The sequence below is a fragment of the Pygocentrus nattereri genome, chromosome 6, assembly GCF_015220715.1.
Source record: "Pygocentrus nattereri isolate fPygNat1 chromosome 6, fPygNat1.pri, whole genome shotgun sequence".
Taxonomy (NCBI): Eukaryota; Metazoa; Chordata; class Actinopteri; order Characiformes; family Serrasalmidae; genus Pygocentrus; species Pygocentrus nattereri.
Window position 1 is genome coordinate 17,425,861 of NC_051216.1, and position 20,261 is coordinate 17,446,121.

Genomic DNA, 20,261 nt, shown 5'->3' on the forward strand with positions numbered 1-20,261 from the left:
AGCAGAGCAGTTCAGATGGTGGCACCAGCAAAACAGAAAAAGTTTAAAGGAAGTGTAAATGACTAAAACAGAGAAAAGCATCCTTACCTCATTAATAAGTCATAGTTTTATTATTTGCCCATACTAAAAAGGTGCGGATCCATTAACATAACATAACAGTGAAACTATGCGTGTCTTCTGAGTTTTTATATGGAATGTTGATGATAGTAAAATGATCATAAATCTTTCTTTTAGGGACTATTTTGCCTCACAACGTATTGTATGTATCCCTCCACCATGAATGGATTAAAATAAATGGTCTCAAATACATTTTATGACAAAACCTGAACACAAACCCATTACAAAACAATGTGTCAGACATCTGGCACATATATCTAAGCGTTTCATGTAACTAGTAGCTTTCTGTGAGGGAGCTTTCAAAAGCATTAAACTCTAAACACGTCTGGCTCCTATCAACTTGAACAATTCTGACTCTGTAAGTTTCCCTTGAGCAAACAACTTCACACTTTGTTTACTCCTCAGATATTTCTGCAGTTTCCCTCTAAGTTCGTGGAGCTGAGTTAAAGAAACTAGTTGTGGCTGTGGAATTAGCGGGTATTTCTGGTTTAATGTTGGTCCTGATCCAAGAGGGGGGGTTCCACTCAGCCAGGCTCCTCCCATATGTACGCCCCACCCCAACGTTCATTGAAAGCCAGGCTACGTAAAATCAGTTCACTCATGCCCATCAGCTCTTGCGACCTGCATCCCCGAAGAAGAGCAAAATGGCCCCGGTTTCAATCAGACGCGTTCTAATCAGTGAAAGTGTTGATCCGAGCTGCAAGACGATTCTGCAAGAAAACGGAATTGAAGTGACGGAAAGACAAAATATGAGCAAAGATGAGCTGATTGCTCAGATTAAGGTAACTGACCTCTAAGTGATGTTATTTTAGATTGCCATTGCTTGTGTTATATCCCGCATTGTTTTTCAGTGATATCCACTGGCAGCGACTTTTGAAACTTTTCCAAGCCAGTTCCATCGTAACTGAAGCTGCTGACTGAGCTGAGCTGAGCAGTGCCGCGCCATTGGCGCCTCCTTAAGAGGCTGATGTAACATCACCGCCGGCTACAGGCACGGAACCTGCTTGTTTACAACTGCTATAACTACGTGTAAACAGCTGGAAACTCGGTCTTAATCCATGTGCATTCGCGTCCTTACTAACATAACTCGTTAAGGGTTGAAAAACACGTTTTTTTAAAAGTTTGACGTCGACTCGCATATTCGCCTCGTTTGGACAGCAGCTGATGTGACTGCAGCAAGACACGCTGCTGCAGCGCTCTCTCTCTCTCTCTCTCTTTCTCTCTCTCTCTCTCTCTCTCTCTCTCTCTCTCTCTCTCTCTCTCTCTCTCTCTCGTACACAAATAGGCAGTCAAATCTGCTGAGAAACGTGCAAATTTGATTGGGAAAAGCTCAATGTAATCCAGTTTTTTTTACATATCCAATGTAAACTGCCTTCCTATCTGGTTTGAAATGATCTGAATGGTCAGATTTTAGTTTGTCTTTTTTCGTCAGTTAATGTAAAATTAGGTAGCGACATCATTACTATAGGAAAAAAGTGCGCCCCTAAAGATGGTGTTCGGGTAAAAGAACAGTTGGGAACTGCCCGTGTGAATATAACCTACCAGTGATGACCGTGTTTGACGGGTTAAGCTGACCCCTCTACTCCTCTCTGTCAGGACTACGACGGCCTCATAGTTCGATCAGCGACCAAAGTTACTGCTGACGTCATCGGCGCTGCCAGTAGTCTGAGGGTGATTGGCCGAGCCGGGACTGGAGTGGACAACGTCGACGTGGATGTGGCAACTAAGAAGGGCATAATAGTCATGAAGTAATGAGAACCTCACTCTGTGTGTGCACGTGAGGTGTCCTCTCTGTCGTCAAAGCAGGGCTGGAGAATATTTAAGCAATTACTCTGTTACTGTACTTATTATTTTAGAAGATTTGTACTTTCCTCGAGTGTTACAGAATTGAATACTTATGGTCCTACTTAGTTACCTTTCCAAGAGAAAACCATACTTTTTACATTTTCATTTAGACCCTCAAAGTACAAACTTCAAGTTGAAAAGGATAAAAGACCAGTCAGTTTAAATTTACATTTGGTCAACTCGTATCTGGCATTAAACTTATTATTGGTATGGACATATGTATTATGTTTTCAAACTACCTGGAAAACCTGGAAAACCTAACTTGTGATGTGAAATGAGATGTGAATTGGGTGCTATAGATAATTCTTTAATACTTTGAAGAGAACTGTTCAAATATTCATTAGTACATTTATAGGACAGGGCTGTTGGGAGCAGCCTGAGCTGTTGCTTTTAGTGGTGAGCCATTTTTATACCTGGAAAATGCTGTACATGCTCTACATTGATATTTATTTTTTTTGCATTTCACAGCACACCAAGTGGCAATACCATCAGTGCTGCTGAACTGACCTGTACACTGTTAATGAGTTTATCAAGGTAAGAGAAACCAGATGCATCATGCAGTAAGATAGTAAACGGTGCATTATTTTATTACAACATTTGTTATTCCAACAACTGTAGCACTTTTTTACTTTCTCTAGACATGTTCTACAAGCTGCTATATCAATGAAAGCAGAAAACTGGGATCGTAAAAAGGTACAGGCTGGAGTGAGCGCTGTATATGAGGCTGTTTGGTGTGCAGAGTAATTACGGATGCTTTTGTGTTCTCTGTGCTCATCCAATCATCACTAATCAGGTCTGATCGCTGGATATATTGTGTCATACAGGCTTTTAAGGGAGGTGGATCAGTGTTTTGTTAATGATTTTACAGTTCATGGGTGCAGAGCTTTATGGAAAAACACTTGGAATAGTTGGGCTTGGAAGAATTGGAAAAGAGGTAGCCACCAGAATGCAGTCCTTTGGCATGAGGGTAGGATGAGCTCTTCCATGTACTGAACATGTTACACAGTGTTTTTTTTTCCCCAAGAATATTGTTTGTTGTCCAAGGATAAGGTGCTGACTTGTCTCATTTACTTTCAGACCATTGGTTATGACCCCATTACCCCTCCAGAAGTATCTGCCAGCTGGGGGGTGGAACAGATGTCTCTGGAGGAACTCTGGCCCCAGTGTGATTATATCACAGTGCACACGCCTCTCATGCCCTCCACTACAGGTGAGCATGGCCCAAATAGAGAGCAGGGCATTAAGCAAGTTAGAGAAATGGTATCATTATATACAGAAGTGGGGAATCCTACAGAGTTTGGTGGCTTCCATGCTCTAGCATGTCAGCTAAACCAAGTAATCAACTGTTGAGTTGTGCTTTAGCAGTAAAATCACCACATCTGCAAGAATCAGAACCAAAATGATCTATACCCAGTTTTCATTAAAGAGTGGGCATATAAGCTTCTTTGCAAAATTCTTTTAAGGCTGAATATCTCACTGCTGTCCTTGGATTGATTGTTCATAGGATTACTGAATGATGTCTCCTTTGCTAAATGTAAGCGAGGGGTAAAGGTGGTGAACTGTGCCCGTGGAGGTATCATTGATGAAGCTGCTTTATTAAGAGCTCTGGAGTCTGGCCAGTGTGGAGGAGCAGGCCTGGATGTGTTTGTGGAGGTGAGACAGTTATTCTCTAGTTGTTATTCATCTTAACGCTCAAAATGAAGGCACAGGTGCACATAACAACTTGCATTCATGCATAATTCTGTGTGTACAGGTACAGAAATTAAGTCTTTGATAACTGGTAAACAGATGTGAAACAAATGTGAGATGGTGCTTTCCTATAATGCTGGTTTAGGAGCCTCCAAGAAACTGGGCCCTGGTGAAGCACCCTAATGTGATCAGCTGCCCTCATTTGGGAGCTAGCACAAAGGAAGCCCAGGCTCGCTGTGGCCAGGACATTGCATTGCAGATCGTGGACATGGTCAAAGGCAAAGCGTTAGTGGGCGCTGTGAGTTTTCCCCAGAATTGCAACACAGTTTTAATAACAAAATACTCTTCACATGCATGAATTATTGAAGTAACACAATTATCAGCTAGGCAGTCTAAGTCAAGAACAGTTGTATCTTCTCACCAAGAACATACAAATCAAGGTCAATCTGTTTACACTATAAAGATTGTCTGCCAATGTTTTGTGAGGCCTCAAGCCAATAGTTAACTATTTTTAACAAATTGGACTCTTGGAGAAAATGGTTGGACTTGTGGTGTAATTCAGTACAAGATTATACATCGTCGATTACTGTGGTAGACCACTACATTATAATGAGCTAACCTTCATTTTAATTTAATTAATTTTAATTTTAACCCTGAAAATTACTGTCATAAACCTGATTATCTCTAATCTCTTGTTCAGGTAAATGCCCAGGTGCTGGCCAGTACCTTTACCTCTGATTCACAGCAGTGGGTCAGGTTAGGTGAGGCCATGGGCAGAGTACTAAAGGCCTGCAGCTCCTCTAAACAACCCTATGCTCATGTTCACATCACAACTCAAGGTGATCTTCTGTGGGCTTTTTATACTGAAATTGTACATGTCTTGAAATGTGATCAATGTAGTAGAATTAAAAACCGATGTGAACCAGGTGTACAGTGACAGTGTTTGACAGGATATATTGAAAAGGGGGGGGTGATCAGTGATCCTCACTCTTACTGGTTGACAGTTTTCTCTATATGTATTTTTCTGCTAATATGTTAATGGAAAATTCACTTATTTAAATGAAGTTTAAAAATTTGAAACGATGCTCCCAAAATCTTCCCAAAAACAGTTCTCCACATCTCATTAACCAAATCTTGCAAATTTGGCTATGAAGTGGGTAGCTATGTAATTTTACCTGTGTGTAACAATCTACAAAATATGTGTATATGTCCAGAACAACACCATGCTAAGCTTATCACATGAGAACATGTTCAGTACTTTAGCAGAAACATCAGTGTTTGTAAGCCATGTCTTTTTCTGAACTGATTGTACAAAGTAGTTTTAAATATAAGTATCAATGTTTTTTTTGTTGTTGAAGATACTATTTGCTTTTTTAATTTAGTGGGTAAGTGTTCTGAAAGTATTCATCTAAAAAATTCAAAGGTAATGGTATTCTTAATAATATCCTTCTAAACTGTGACTTGGACTGAATACAGATACTTAATTTCTGTGTATTGAATATGCATTCTGAGTACTTCCATTACTTTCCAACTCTGAATATTGAGTATGAAAATTACAGTAGAGAAAAAATCTATTCAAAAGAATAATCTCTTAGGTGGTTGTCATTGCCCTCTAGTGTTATAAATGTGTAGTATATGCTTTTTTTTTGTTTTGTTTTTATTTTAATTCTGAGAAAATTTGGCCTTTCTATGTCTTGGCGTGATTGAACAAACTGTGTTGAAACATGTTCTGAACAACATGATATATTTTGTTCTTTCCATTCAGGAGATTGTTTAAAGAAATCAGCTGGGTTCCTGAGTTCAGCAGCTGTAGTTGGGCTGCTGTCTGAAGGAACTGAGAATGGCCCTAACTTGGTGAATGCACTGCCTCTAGCTGAAGAGACAGGGATTACAGTAAGGATGTGTTGCCGTCTGTTCAACTCTGTTTACAGCACATATTTAGTTCTGTTTCTGAAGTCTTGATGGTATCTGAAAAGCCTCAGCTAGTGCCAAATAAGGCAAGACTAAATTTAGCTTTGTATCTTGGCCTACAACAGCACGTCTGAACTAAGCTTTAGTCTTTGGTTTCATCCAACAGATAAAAAAGAGTCACAGTGATGTGAATGAAGCTAATGGGACCTGTATGGTGGAGGTGTCTGTAAATGGCAGCATCTATACAGCCTTAGGTTCTGTGAGGGCAGAGGTACCTATCCTGCTGGAGCTGAATGGTAGTGTGTTCCGACAGCCAATCCCTCTCTTTGGAAACCTGCTTTTCTTCAAGGCAGCTGGATCACCACAGCTCCTGCCCTCTGTTGCCAGTGAGTTAATTGTTTGAGAAAACCTATCCATTCAAGCTGATACTAAACATCTTAAACATGTTGTAAGTTCACTTTACATCAATGTCTCACATTTTCAGGCATTCTGGCAGCAGCTGCTGTAGAGATGGACTACTTTAGTGCCTCTACTGCCTCTGAAGGTGATCAGTGGTACTGTATGGGGATACAGTCTCTGTTGGGAGACCTTGGTTCTTTGAAGCCCTTGGTGAAAGAAGCTGCACAACTCACTGTATAAAATCCCTGCTAACTGAAAATGGTTGGGAATTCCGTAGCATTCCAGTGCCTAACAGTGTTGCGTAACATCACTCTAAACTAGCGCAAACATACTGTTACTGCAATATCAAATTTACTATGAAGAACCTTAAACACTAGCTTTGGTCTGTATAGTGCTAATATGGTAAATGTAGTATGTGCTAAAAAGTGCTAATAAACACTAAAAAAAAAGAAACGTGGTTTGACTGGGCTACTAAAAGGTTATTATGAAGTAATTCATTACGCAACACAAAAAAAATCACATTATTTAATACTGTGCTACTGACATCAGTTTTTAATCCCCTTTAAGGAAGCCTATTTCCACCACTTTAAATAAAACAAAATGAATTGTTATGCCATTTATTTTGACAGAAACTGTGTGTGTATATGTATATAAGTTTTACACACAGTTCATAGCTTCAATGCCTTCATCTTGCAGGAACTGCTGACACACTCCAGTCACATGAGGTTTAGCATTGTTCTGCATTAGGAGGAACCCAGGGCCAACCGCACCAGCATATGGTCTCACAAGGGGTCTGAGGATCTCATCTCGGTACCTAATGGTAGTCAGGCTACCTCTGGTGAGCACATGGAGGGCTGTGCGGCCCTCCAAAGAAATGCCATCCCACACCATTACTGACCCGCTGCCAAACCGGTCATGCTGAAGGATGTTGCAGGCAGCAAATCGCTCTCCATGGCGTCTCCAGACTCTGTCACGACTGTCACATGTGCTCAGTGTGAACCTGCTTTCATCTGTGAGGAGCACAGGGCACCAGTGGCAAATTTGCCAATCCTGGTGTTCTCTGGCAAATGCCAAGCGTCCTGCACGGTGTTGGGCTGTGAGCACAACCCCCATATGTGGCCGTCGGGCCCTCATACCATCCTCATGGAGTTGGTTTCTAACCATTTGTGCAGACACATGCACATTTGTGGCCTGCTGGAGGTCATTTTGCAGGGCTCTGGCAGTGCTCCTCCTGTTCCTCCTTGCACAAAGGCGGAGGTAGCGATCCTGCTGCTGGGTTGTTGCCCTCCTACGGCCTCCTCCACGTCTCCTGGTGTACTGGCCTGTCTCCTGGTAGCGCCTCCAGCCTCTGGACACTACGCTGACAGACACAGCAAACCTTCTTGCCACAACTCGCATTGATGTGCTATCCTGGATGAGCTGCACTACCTGAGCCACTTGTGTGGGTTGTAGAGTCCGTCTCATGCTACCACGAGTGTGAAAGCACCACCAACATTAAAAAGTGACCAAAACATCAGCCAGAAAGCAGAAAGGTACTGAGAAGTGGTCTGTGGTCCCCACCTGTAGAACCACTCCTTTATTGAATGTGTCTTGCTAATTGCCAATGATTTCCACCTGTTGTCTATTCCATTTGCACAACAGCTGTCAATCAGTGTTGCTTCCTAAGTGGACAGTTTGGTTTCACAGAACTTTGATTTACTTGGTGTTATATTGTGTTGTTTGTGTTCCCTTTATTTTTTGAGCAGAGTGTGTGTATGTATGTATGTATGTATGTGTGTGTGTGTGTGTGTGTAAAGTGTCGCAAATGAATGGCGCAGCAGTTCACTTAATGGAAAAAAAAACCTAACGGGTTGCAGATTTATTTTTCTTAAAGTGGCAGAAATGGGCTTCCATAGTTGACACTAACTTAGGATAGAGTGATGATGTGAAAACACAAAAAACCCGTCTTTGTACTGTAGAAATGTGGGTTAAGTTTGATTAAAAGCAGTAATACAATCATAAGCTGTGTTCATCGCCTTTTTGTTTTTCTGACCGCTTCCACGGTTATTTATTTTTGAAACGAGCACTCGGTCTCCATGGAAACAGCTGGCGCTGGTTATTTGTGCTCGGTAGTGTGCGTTCTCCGCGCTGCTTCCTAATATAATCAGTCAAGTCGTAAGTGAACAGTGACTGGCCTCCCAGAACGATAATGAAAACCTGCAGAAAGGACCGGATTACCTCCTCGTGTTTGCCTCTCCTCGGTACAGTCTCGCTTTAAAAGCTACGTTATGCAATGGTCTTAAGCCTTATTAGGATTACTGTTAGATCCGATTCTGCCATGGCAACTGGTGAGAGCGCTGTATGCGCAGCATTCCTTCATGCAATGATGTGCTGTAAAGTTTTCGACCTCAACTGCTCTCGTGTGCTCCGAGAATGCGGTCAGCTGGAAGCTGACATTATCTATGAGGCTGTGTGGAATCAGCAGCTCCTCTCCAACTATACACAGTTACCAAAATAGGAGGGCAGCACTCGAGCCTGGGGCTAAACTGAGGGGGGGCCATATGTCTCAACTGTCCCAGACAGAGACACGCCTGAGGAGCCCTGGCCATGAGTCACACGATGCTCTCTTTTTAGTAGAACGGCCGCTTCTCTACACCAGGTAAGTTGGGGATTTGTACGTTTATCTGAATTTATTATTAACAGGCCTTATATTACATGTGTATGTCAAAATGACCTGTTCACTTTAAATAATGAAGCAGGAGATTATGTGAATGTATAGAAGCTTAAACCGAATAATAAATTGTGTATTTTATGGAATAAGCCCCTCGCCTTCATCAGTGACCATAGCAGATTTTGCATCAAAACTGAATACACAGCACTATGGTTTATTAACTCATGTAACACGTATTAACCACAAATGTTGATATGTCAAATAACTGAAATAATGAAAAAAGCTTATTAGACGACATTAAAGCTTATATGACGACATTGTTATTGTAATAAATTACATCACAGTATGTCATAATATGCTTTTCTCAGCATTTTGTGGATATCGGTACTTAAAACACTGACCAACCGCATTTTTTATTAAAACGAGCATAATTAGTCCTGTTTAATTGGATTTGGTGCAGCACAGTGTGTAAAATGTTGAACAGTAATAACTGATTTCATTCAGGTCCTGATGGTATTTTTAAGACGTGGGCTTTGTCTGTTCTAACTTATCATGTCAAAAAAATGTAAATACTGTGACACTAAAAATTCAAAGTATTGTGATATGATGTTTGGCATATGCCTCTAGTCCTGTTAAAGCACGTGGCAGTATATTAATAGCAAACAGTACACAAGGGGTTAAAGCTTCCTGTGCAAAGAAATATGTAAGCAGCGGTAGCTGAAACTTTATTGCTGAGAACTTCCAGATGAAGGGAAAATTTCTTTTTACATTTTATAAAAGTAAAAAAAAAATCCTCTCTCTCTTCTATTTGTTCCGAAGGAATCATGTCAGCCAAGGATCATGAATGTTACACTTATGAATTCTGTGATGACTCCCATCCATCAGAAATGCTGGACGCTCTTCATGAGTTCTACACTAATGACCTATTTACTGACATCACCCTCTGCTGCTCCACTGGCCGGATGTTTCACTGTCACAAGACAGTGCTGTCAGCCCGTAGTGCCTACTTTAAGGTAATGTTCACCTTAGACATGAGGGAACGTTCAAATGGCATCATCAGTCTGCCTAGTGTAGATGGAGATATTCTGAGTGCCTTGGTGAACTATGTTTATACTTCCAAAGTGAGCATCACACAAGCCAATGTGCAAAGCCTTCTTGAGGCAGCCGACCTACTTCAGTTCAGCTCAGTAAAGAAAGCCTGCGAGGAGTTTTTGATACGATGTTTGGATGTTGATAACTGTCTCGGAATGCACTCTTTTGCTGAGCTCCACGTCTGTCCTGTGCTGGAGCATGAGGCACTGAGGATTATACTTGGCAGATTTGAGGAGCTTGTATATCAAGAAGAGTTTCTGGGACTAGATCTCAAAAAGCTCATTGCAATATTGTCTGCTGAGAACCTCAATGTGTGGAGGGAGGAGACACTATTAGAAGCAGTTGTAAAGTGGGTGACCTTTACCATAGATGCTCGAAGAGACTGTGTTCAGGATCTGTTGCACTGCATTCAGCTTGAGGTGGATGACATGTACCTTAGAACTGCGTTGGAGGTTCACAAAGCCTGCAATGATCGTAAACTGCGATCCATCATCATTCAGTCTACAAAGTCTGGTGGAAAAGACAAATCTTTAACTTGTAAAAAGCCCTCATCAAACATGTATGTCATAGGAGGTTATTACTGGCATCCACTGTCTGAAATTCACATATGGGATCCCATTTCCAACACATGGGCCCAAGGAAAAGACCTGCCTGACTACACGAGAGAGAGTTATGGTGTATCACTGCTGGGTTCCAACATCTATGTCACTGGAGGATACAGGACAGAGACTGTGGATGCACTGGACACAGTTTGGATTTATAATGTTGACTCTGATAAGTGGACAGAAGGATGCCCTATGATCACTGCCAGATACTACCATTGCTCGGTGCCTTTACATGGATGTATATATGCCATAGGTGGATATAGGGGAGGTGCCCCTGCTTGTGAGACTGAATTCTATGATCCTTTAAAAAAGAAATGGTTCCCAGTGGCAGATATGATACAAGGTAGGATGATATGAATTAAACTGAAGATTAGCATGTCTCTCTTTCTGTCATTCATTGTGAAGTTATAATAAACTAGAAAAGGTATTTTTGGCATGTATGTGATTTGTCTGAGGGGCTTTAAAGCCCATATTCATCTTAAACATCTTATACACCTACAGCCATTACTAAGCACTTGGGTAACCCTGTACGCTGGCATGCCTCTCAACTACTCACGCAGAACGAGACACTGGTCTTTAATTAGAAACTGTGATAAAAATACACCCAGCCTTGTGACAGACATGCCTGCTGTGTCCAAGTTGGACTGTAAACACAATATACATGGTAAATATCAGCATGTGAATATTTATGAATCATGTTTTTTTTGAAGGTGTTGGAAATGCTACTGCATGTGTGGTGCAAGACAGAATCTATGTGACTGGAGGTCATTTTGGGTACAGAGGAAGCTGTACATATGACAAAATCCAGACTTATAGAGCTGACCTCAATGAGTGGAGCATTGCAACAATAAGTCCCCATCCAGGTATGGCACTCCTACCACTTCTTCACATTTTAAGAACAGGAAGTCATTGGCTGGTTGTTCCTTGACTGTGTGTAAACCTCTGTCTAATGCACATAAAGTAAAGCATACACAATATACTTTTGGTTATAAACCGTTTCATTTTCAGATTTTGCAATAGTCATACATTTTTGGAAAAAAAAAAAAACCTTAATGGGATAGTTCAGCAAAAACTTTTACACAGTTTCCCCCTTACCCCAAATTGGTTAATTGGCCAAAACATATTTGGTATCCACATTTAGCTTTTTTCAGTGAAGCTATGAGACTAATGTAGACTAACTAGTAATGAAAGAGCATACCGCACAAATCAGCAGTGTGCAAACTGCATGTCTAAATCTTCTATTTTCAAATAATTCAAAAGTTCAATCATTGAGATGTAAAGTCATTCAGACTGATCTGACATGAAATGGTGCATTGCAAAGAAATTTACAGAGTTGAATTTCTTTACAGTAGTGGTGATTGGAAGCATTGAGTTTTTATTTGTTGATAATGGTTAAAAAGTAGATTTTTTTTTTTTTTGTGGGAATTCTTTTGTCTTACAATGCCCTGCGTGTACCTCTCTGTCATGAATGCACATAAGCAAAATGGCCAAATGTTTATCTCAAAACTATCATAAAACGTATGATAGTTATAGTTATATAAAATGTATCAGGCAGCATATTTATAACTATTTTATGCAATATCTTTCTGTGATGTGGCTTTCAGAGACAATAAATTCTTCAGACACTTCCACAACCTCCATGAACAATTCTGGCTCAATACGTTTTTCCAGATCAGAGCATTTCAAATCAGACCACTCTGAATTACTTTTTAATATCATAACAGTTTAAGCATGCACGCTTGTTTAGAAATGGTGACATTCTCCTTTAAGTAAGCTCAAACAGATTTGCTTATGTGGTTTTCAACACTGTATGACACCTCCTTGGTTCTTTGCTCATTGTCCATTTTATCAGCTCCACTTACTATATAGGTTCACTTTGTAATTCTACAATTACAGACTGTAGTCCATCTGTTTCTCTGCATACTTTTGTTAAACCCCTTTTACCCTGTTCTTCAGTGATCAGGACCCCCATGGACCCTCACAAAGTGGGTACTATTTGGGTGGTGGATCATTCTCAGCACTGCAGTAACAATGATGTGGTGGTGGTGGTGGTGGTGGTGGTGGTGGTGTGTTAGTGTGTTGCGCTGGCCTGACTAGATCAGACACAGCAGTGCTGCTGGATGGATTAGTCTGTAATTGTAGAACTACGTAGTGGACCTATACAGTAAGTGGAGCTAATAAAATGGACAATGAGCGTAAAAACAACAAGGTGGTCTTAATGTTATGCCTGATCGGTATGCATGTATAATGCATTATGTCATATGGTGTTGGAAACCATATATATATATATATATATATATATATATATATATATATACACACACAGTGGGTTGCAAAAGTATTCATACCCCTTGAACTTTTCCATATTTTGTCACATTACAACCACAAACATAAATATATTTCACTGGAATTTAATGTGAAAGACCAACACAAAGTGGTATACAATTGTGAAGTGGAAAGAAAATTATACATGAATCAAAACATTTTTTACAAATAAAAAACTAATAAGTGCGACGTGCAAAAGTATTCAGCCCCCTTTTCCCTGAGTGCAACCAATTGCATTCAGAAGTTGCCTGATGACTGCTAATGACTCAAAGGGTCCACCTGTGTGTAATCTAATCTCAGTACAAATACAGCTGCTCCGTGACGGCCTCAGATGTTGGTTAAGAGAATATTGGGGAGCAAACAGCATCATGAAGTCCAAAGAACACACCAGACAGGTTAGGAATATGGTTTTGGAGAAGTTTAAAGCAGGCTTAGGTTATAAAAGATTTCCCAAGCTTATGAACATCTCACGGAGCACTGTTCAATCCATCATCCGGAAATGGAAAGAGTATGGCACCACAGTAAACCTGCCAAGACAAGGCCGTCCACCTAAACTCACAGGCCGAACAAGGAGATCACTGATCAGAGAGGCAGCCAAGAGGCCCATGGTGACTCTGGATGAAATGCAGAGAGCCACAGCTCAGGTGGGGGAAACTGTCCACAGGACAACAATTAGTCGTGCACTACACAAATGTGGTCTTTATGGAAGAGTGGCAAGGAGAAAGCCATTGTTAAAAGAAAACCATAAGAAGTCCCGTTTGCAGTTTGCCAGAAGCCATGTTGAGGACACAGCAAACATGTGGAAGAAGGTGCTTTGGTCAGACGAGACCAAAATAGAACTTTTTGGCCACAATGCAAAACGCTATGCGTGGCGGAGAAATAACACTGCACATCACTCTGAAAACACCATCCCCACTGTCAAATATGGTGGTGGCAGCATCATGCTCTGGGGGTGCTTCTCTTCAGCAGGGACCGGGAAGTTGGTCAAAGTTGATGGGAAGATGGATGGAGCCAAATACAGGGCAATCTTGGAAGAAAACCTGTTGGAGTCAGCAAAAGATTTGAGACTGGGGCGGAAGTTCACCTTCCAGCAGGACAACGACCCTAAACATAAAGCCAGAGCTACAATGGAGTGGTTTAAAAAAAAGAATATTCATGTGTTAGAATGGCCCAGTCAGAGTCCAGACCTAAACCCAATTGAGAATTTGTGGCAAGATCTCAAAACTGCTGTTCACAAACGCTCTCCATCCAATCTGACTGAGCTTGAGCTGTTTTGCAAGGAGGAATGGGCAAGAATTTCAGTCACTAGATGTGCAAAGCTGGTGGAGACATACCCTAAAAGACTTGCAGCTGTAATTGCAGCAAAAGGTGGCTCCACAAAGTATTGACTCAGGGGGGCTGAATACTTTTGCACGTCGCACTTATTAGTTTTTTATTTGTAAAAAATGTTTTGATTCATGTATAATTTTCTTTCCACTTCACAATTGTATACCACTTTGTGTTGGTCTTTCACATTAAATTCCAGTGAAATATATTTATGTTTGTGGTTGTAATGTGACAAAATATGGAAAAGTTCAAGGGGTATGAATACTTTTGCAACCCACTGTATATATATATATATATATATATATATATAAACACATGCACACAAAACTACAAACTAATTGAACAGCTGTTTTCTCCCCTTTCATTATTATGTGGCATCAAGTCAATTCAGATTCCTGGCAATAATATGGACAGTGTTTCTCCAGAATATCCTGACTTATGTTTGGGACTGTTGCTTTCTTAATGGCTTGTTCACGATTCCTCTGGTTGTCTATAACTGGCTGCCCTCTTTTTCTTCAACCGTTCCAAACATAATTGTCTTTTACTATTAATTGGTTCTTCTTACATAATAATCAGTCCAAAATAAGATTGTTTGGTTATCTGGGCTTTGAGTAAGAGATGAGGCTTGATTTGGTCAGGGATCAATTTGTTTGTTTTCTTTGCCACCCAAGGTTCTTTCAAAAGTCAAAATTGAAGTTAGAAGGCATCAGTATTTTTTTCAGATTTTTTTTCTGCAGCATTCACAAGAAACACAAAGACCATAGCCTGGACAATTCTGATTTGTTTGAAGAAACACAATTACTTTTTAAGAGCTTTTTAAACTCCTTCATCCTGGTTCTGCAGATTGCAAACCCGTGTCATGTTTCTTAATTGCTGGATCCTTTGCAGTTAATAATTGATCAAAGATCCAGCACTTTTACATCTTCATCATCAATGGTAATATTAGCTGTACTTTGTCATAGCTCCCATTAATACAGATAAGTGTCACATGTTAGGAACCACATAAGCAATATTTTAGATTAGGTAACGGTTTGAGGCAAATGTCTGGTGCAGTCTGCACAATAATTGGTAGTAATACCAATATTTTCATAACCTTTTAGCTACGTTAGTCTCCTAGCTTCAGTGCAAAACTAAACAAGCAAACTTCCTATGTCTTTGCCGATTGCTGACCACATTTGTTTTAAGGGAAATATTATTTTACATAGATTTTTACCAATAAATACTACTCTCAAGAAGTGAAAAAAAAACAAAATGTAACCAAAATAACCCCTTTAACTCTTTCAGAGTATGGGCTTTGCTCAGTGTCACTGAACAACAAGCTCTATTTGGTTGGCGGTCAGACCACCATCACAGACTGCTATGACCCAGACAAGGACGAATGGAGGCAGCTGACCGTAATGAAGGAGAGAAGGATGGAGTGTGGAGCTACAGTAATAAACGGATGCATCTATGTGACAGGTGGCTATTCCTACTCAAAGGGCACCTACTTGCAGAGTATAGAGAGGTATGACCCTGAGCTGGACTGCTGGGAAATAGTAGGCAACTTACCTACTGCAACCCGCTCACATGGCTGTGTTTGTGTGTTCAGTGTATAGAATATATACACTATATGGCCAAAAGTAGGACACCTATACATCTCACCTAATATAAACTTATTGGACATCCCATTCCAAAAATAACTGGGATTAATATGGCCTCCCCAGCTATAACAGCATCCACTCAGAAGGAAGTTCTTTTTGGAGTGTGTCTGTGGGAATCTGTACCCATTCAGTCAAAAAAGCATTTGTGACACTGACACTGATGTGGGACAAGAAGGCCTGGCTCACAATTTTTGTTCCAGTTCATCCCCAAGGTGGGGTTGAGGTCAGGGCTCTGTGCAGGCCACTGGAGTTCCTTCACACCAAACTTGTCAAAAATGCCTCTTTGGAGCTTGTTTTGTGCTGAGGGGCACAGTCATGCTCAAACAGGAAAGGGCCTTCCTGAAACTGCTGCCAAGTTTACACAATTATATGCTGCAAAGTTGCAGGCATATAATTGTGTAAAATGTGTTTGTATGTTGGAGCATTGACATTGCCCTTCACTGGAACTAAGGGCTCTACAAAATGGCCCCAGACAATTTCCTTTCCTCAACCAAACTTTACTTGTATGTATTCCAGTAGGTAACGTTCTCCTGGCATCCACCAAACCCAGATTCATCCATCAGTGAAGCATCATTCATCACTCCAGAGAACGTTTCTACAGCTCGAGAGTCCAGTGGTTGTATGCTTTACACCACTCCAACCAATACTTAGCATTGTGCATTTTGATCTTCGGTTTCTGTGCAGCTGATCTGCCATGTTAACCCATTTTATGAAGCTACAGACATAAAGTTCTTTTGCTGATGTTGCTTCCAGAAACAGAACTCTGGTGCGTGATGAAACGGGGGACAGGAGCTACACGCTTCAGCACTAAGCAGCCCCGCTCTGTAAGTTTTGTAGTCTACCGCTTCGTGGTTAACGCTTCCATTTCACAATCTTAACACTTACAGTTGCAATATATTTTCATATATTGAACCCCATTTCTAATAGATAATTCCAAATAAAAAGTGAAAATGGTCACACTGTGACTGTGATCTAAACATGTTTCCATATACAGCACCCTGCTTGACAGAGCAGGTGTCTCCAAACTTTTGGACATGCAGTGGATCATGGGTTCCTTTACTTCTGCAGTCTGACATTTTTGTATGCATTATTGTTTTGTAGAATCTTTATACATTTGACAAAAGTTTTAGAAACCACAAATGTTATGATGATGAGTCAGTCAGTGATGTATGTAATGACAATGCATATCATTCAACATAAATCCTCTCCTGCACTTAAGATACTTTTTCACTCCTAATGTTTATTCAAAATGAGATGGGAGGGGGAGGAAATCACTAATCTGGAAATTCCAGAACTGTAAATGAAGACGAAGTTTACAAAAAACGATCCAGTTAAAAGTATTAAATCTCTTAGAAACCACTAAGCTGTTTTCAGCAGTATTTTACTGTGATGACCAATGTGCCAAAGTGTATTGAGACTGACTACATGACCACTTTTCACCTCATGTGTTTTGTTGAGACTGTACTGTGTGGCATTCACTATACAGAAAACTATTTTGTGATTTTTAAATGATATTTTTGCATCGTATTTATATTGTTGACAAAGTGTTCATGATGTAAAGTGGTGAAATAAAATGTTAATATTAAATCTATTATACTGTTTTTCTGTGCTTTAGTATGTAATGTTATTGTTCTTAATTAAAACACACCATCCTTATTATTATCTAAAAGGGATGTTTTTAACCTGATACAAATGTAAAATTTCAAATTTTGTCTAGGTGCAACATCCCCATCTAGAGGAAGATGAAAGAAACTGCACCACGAAATGGATTCCTTTATTTTATTTTAAATTACACAATCAGAAAATATACTTCATAGCTGAGCCTTGGAATAACAACACTGTAGACTTGACTACCTCCTACCTTCTTCATAATGCTGTAAGATGTAATAAAACATAATATAAATGATACAACTGTAACCTCAATTAATTTTAAATTGTCTTTAATTTTTAAGAAGAAAAAAGTTAATGTTTACACTTCAGTTAAGTTACTAAAATTTTCTTTCAAATACATCCACTATAGTGTCAAAAAACAGTTCAGAAAAAAGTACAGAAAAGTTCAGACAATACAGAAAATGTATCTTCCAATCTTCACATAGGGGTAAATCGAATGAAGTCAACTTGAATATCAACCTAGAGTTTTGAAATTGAAAGCCTCAGATTAATAAATTATACAGACAATTATTTTTTTATTTATGTTATTATGAATTGGTCATTTTAATTAATATTATTTATTGTACCTTTCTGGCATCACACGTTTTTAATGCCATTTCAAATAACTGCAGTGTTAAAAGTCAGTGAGAGTCAATATTTACTCATTCTTACCGATTTCTTTTTGTGGAATTTATAGGATGCTGGGAGGTCATATCTAAGCTCTATGAATAAAGAGACAAACATTTATCACAAAAAGCACAACATTGTTTTATCATGTTATGAGAAAATAAATTACGAGCATAGCATTAAAACCACTACACTCTTAAAAATTAAGGTTCTTCAGTGTTTCTTGGCTTGAATGTATGGTCATTGAAAAAACTGCCACAGAACCTTTAATTTAAACTTCAGGAACTGATCATTATTATATGGCTTTGCTCCAAAGAACCCTTCTGGGCACTTTTGGGAACACTTTTATAATAAAAAGTGAAGACTATTACATCAGACTTAAAATTCGCACTTGCTGTTGTGCCTGCAAGTAAGACAGTACCTGCAATAACTTCCATTTTCACTTTCCAGTCATTTGCCTTCTTCTGTATGTGCTGTAGAAAAGCAAAGCATATTTCTAAAACTGTAGCTTTAGAAGATGCTGTACCTCTAGCAAGAATAAAGACATCACTTACCTCTCGCGTAGAAGTCTTATGAAGGGAGTATACTGCTTTTCTAGCCATCGAAAGCGCTGTCTTTAAAAACTGCATATCTATACCTTCAAATAAAAAACACTGCATGTTAGATGGATATTATGATGTTATCTTGATCATTTTTACTTTATTTTTGACATATTTGCTGAAAGACTTCCAGCATTTTTTTTTTTTACCTTGATTGTGTTTTGTGCCAAATGGAGGGTTCATGATGACCGTGTCAAATTTCTTTGCATATGATGATCCAACGGAGCAGATGTCACTCTGGACCATGTCGATATTTGGTAGTTCAAATTCTTCCACATTTCGCTTGAAAATGTCTAGTGCATCACTGTCAATATCAAATCCCACACAAAGTCTGTTTGGGGGGAAAAACAAATATCATTGCAATGACATACTGTGGTAATTACTACATTTCTACTGTCAATGAAAAAAAAACAAAGATCTATGATTCTAGTTTTTTTTTACCCTGCATCCAAGACTGCAGCTCCAATACTAAGTACTCCACATCCACATCCCAAGTCAGCAACTAGTTTATTCTGAATGTCATCAAATGTGTTGTGGATGGTGTACAGCATACAGCCTGTGATGAACAAAAATGCAGTAAAGCCTGATCCCGCTCTGCATAGATATTTTACACAAATTTCTGAAATCAGATAACCTGACAGTCACTTGTTCCCACTGTCTGCACAAATTGTGAGCAATAAAATGAATATGCATAAAATAACAATGTGTGCTGCTCAAGAGCATCAAACTTCCATCATACTGATTTTTAGCTATTAAAAACACTTTTATAGCTTCCTTGCCCTACATGGGGAATATGTTTGAAGTGTGAAAAAAAGAAGAAAAAAACACCTGGATTGCAAGGTAGCTCCTGATGAAATAATATTTCAAATATAGCACTAATTTACTTCATTTAAATTTCCAGTAGTTGTTAATAACCATGCAGACTACAAAGGGATAGTTACCTGCTATATGGGGGCTGGTGGGATACTGTTCCAGGAGGATTTTTGGCTCCTCAAATCCATCTACTTGTTGAAGGCAACTTTCCAGTTCTTTCAGTTTCATAGTTACAGTATATTATTGTTGGGATGTCTTCCAGTAGCTGTCAGGATGTTTTGCACAGAATACAGCAAGATTGTGATTTGTCTGCTCTAGCAGGACAATGACTGACCTGCCAAATCAGCACCTACTTGCCATGCTGTGTACCTGTGCACTCTTTCAGGGACGTTTAATAAACTCTCAAAAATGTATTATGTTACTGTTTGTTAATGAAAATCTCTCAGCTCAAATACACACATGAAGCGATAATGCAGGTTGCGATATTAGCTGTACCCAATATTGGTTCTGGAGCACCACTGCCCTGCCATACATATTTTTGGGTTTTCCCCGCTGTAACAGACCTAGACCACAGGACTGGAGTTGTAAAATACAATTAAAACATTAATGAAGTTTAAATCTTGCCTTCAAGTCAAGACTAACAGCTCAGCACCCTTAACCTGTATCAACAGGACAGTCCTCTGAGCTGCAGTCTCGTCAGCGTGTGCATTTGTAATGAAGGACACTGAGCTACTGCTGATGGGTTAACTTGAAATTAATGCGCTGTTTTCTTTACCACGAACGGTGCAGAAACTGAGCTATGTTTTCAAGCACTTACACGAATTTACCGAAATGTTGATGCACAGCCATGTGCCACCATATTTTGCTTCGCTACATTCCCTTTCCGGAGTAGTCTCGTTGTGCGATGTTTCAAAATAAGAGTCCTTACTCGGTAGCATTGGTTCCCCGTGTCAGTGTGAGTAATTGTAGTAAA

General features: G+C 39.7%; 3 protein-coding genes across 5 annotated transcripts; 2 read left to right on the forward strand and 1 right to left on the reverse strand.

The window, feature by feature from the left end:
• Positions 1 to 683: 683 nt before the first annotated feature.
• phgdh (phosphoglycerate dehydrogenase) lies at positions 684 to 6,414 on the forward strand. The gene is made up of 12 exons (XM_017691657.2): positions 684 to 899; positions 1,714 to 1,865; positions 2,431 to 2,496; positions 2,601 to 2,655; positions 2,831 to 2,929; positions 3,040 to 3,172; positions 3,467 to 3,615; positions 3,797 to 3,949; positions 4,352 to 4,490; positions 5,417 to 5,544; positions 5,729 to 5,948; positions 6,047 to 6,414. The coding sequence occupies exons 1-12, from the start codon at positions 762 to 764 to the stop codon at positions 6,199 to 6,201; spliced, it is 1,587 nt and encodes a 528-aa protein (XP_017547146.1). The 5' UTR covers positions 684 to 761; the 3' UTR covers positions 6,202 to 6,414.
• A 1,657-nt stretch (positions 6,415 to 8,071) lies between these two features.
• On the forward strand, positions 8,072 to 17,629 carry klhl23 (kelch-like family member 23). 2 transcript variants are annotated; one of them, XR_005130421.1, is made up of 5 exons: positions 8,072 to 8,599; positions 9,431 to 10,651; positions 11,019 to 11,171; positions 15,244 to 16,423; positions 17,317 to 17,629. XR_005130421.1 is itself a non-coding variant. In XM_017691659.2 (4 exons), the coding sequence occupies exons 2-4, from the start codon at positions 9,436 to 9,438 to the stop codon at positions 15,552 to 15,554; spliced, it is 1,680 nt and encodes a 559-aa protein (XP_017547148.1). In that variant the 5' UTR covers positions 8,072 to 8,599; positions 9,431 to 9,435; the 3' UTR covers positions 15,555 to 17,190. The 2 variants fall into 2 exon arrangements, 1 of the variants encoding a protein (XP_017547148.1); XM_017691659.2 differs by lacking the exon at positions 17,317 to 17,629 and having other exon boundaries at positions 15,244 to 17,190.
• On the reverse strand, positions 17,523 to 20,190 carry mettl5 (methyltransferase like 5). Of its 2 annotated transcripts, XM_017691662.2 has the most exons (8): positions 20,106 to 20,190; positions 19,417 to 19,553; positions 18,917 to 19,031; positions 18,625 to 18,806; positions 18,431 to 18,513; positions 18,298 to 18,349; positions 17,922 to 17,971; positions 17,682 to 17,729 (listed from the first exon to the last, which is right to left on the reverse strand). In XM_017691662.2, exons 2-8 carry the CDS (start codon positions 19,514 to 19,516, stop codon positions 17,688 to 17,690), a joined length of 624 nt encoding a protein of 207 aa, XP_017547151.1. In that variant the 5' UTR covers positions 19,517 to 19,553; positions 20,106 to 20,190; the 3' UTR covers positions 17,682 to 17,687. The 2 variants fall into 2 exon arrangements, with proteins under 2 accessions (XP_037395561.1, XP_017547151.1); XM_037539664.1 differs by having other exon boundaries at positions 17,523 to 17,729; positions 19,417 to 20,179.
• Positions 20,191 to 20,261: the final 71 nt, after the last annotated feature.

Bases quoted from the DNA above. Each gene is read 5' to 3' on its own strand.
- phgdh (XM_017691657.2), top strand. From the start codon at position 762: ATGGCCCCGGTTTCAATCAGACGCGTTCTAATCAGTGAAAGTGTTGAT. The intron at 2,930-3,039 runs GTAGGATGAGCT...ATTTACTTTCAG, and splicing joins TGCAGTCCTTTGGCATGAGG to ACCATTGGTTATGACCCCAT. The intron at 3,950-4,351 runs GTGAGTTTTCCC...TCTCTTGTTCAG, and splicing joins GCAAAGCGTTAGTGGGCGCT to GTAAATGCCCAGGTGCTGGC.
- klhl23 (XM_017691659.2), top strand. From the start codon at position 9,436: ATGTCAGCCAAGGATCATGAATGTTACACTTATGAATTCTGTGATGAC. The intron at 10,652-11,018 runs GTAGGATGATAT...TTTTTTTTGAAG, and splicing joins AGTGGCAGATATGATACAAG to GTGTTGGAAATGCTACTGCA. The intron at 11,172-15,243 runs GTATGGCACTCC...TAACTCTTTCAG, and splicing joins AACAATAAGTCCCCATCCAG to AGTATGGGCTTTGCTCAGTG.
- mettl5 (XM_037539664.1), bottom strand. From the start codon at position 19,516: ATGAAACTGAAAGAACTGGAAAGTTGCCTTCAACAAGTAGATGGATTT. The intron at 18,807-18,916 runs GTAAAAAAAAAC...CCCCCCAAACAG, and splicing joins GCTGCAGTCTTGGATGCAGG to ACTTTGTGTGGGATTTGATA. The intron at 17,730-17,921 runs GTAAGAATGAGT...TCAAAACTCTAG, and splicing joins AATTCCACAAAAAGAAATCG to GTTGATATTCAAGTTGACTT.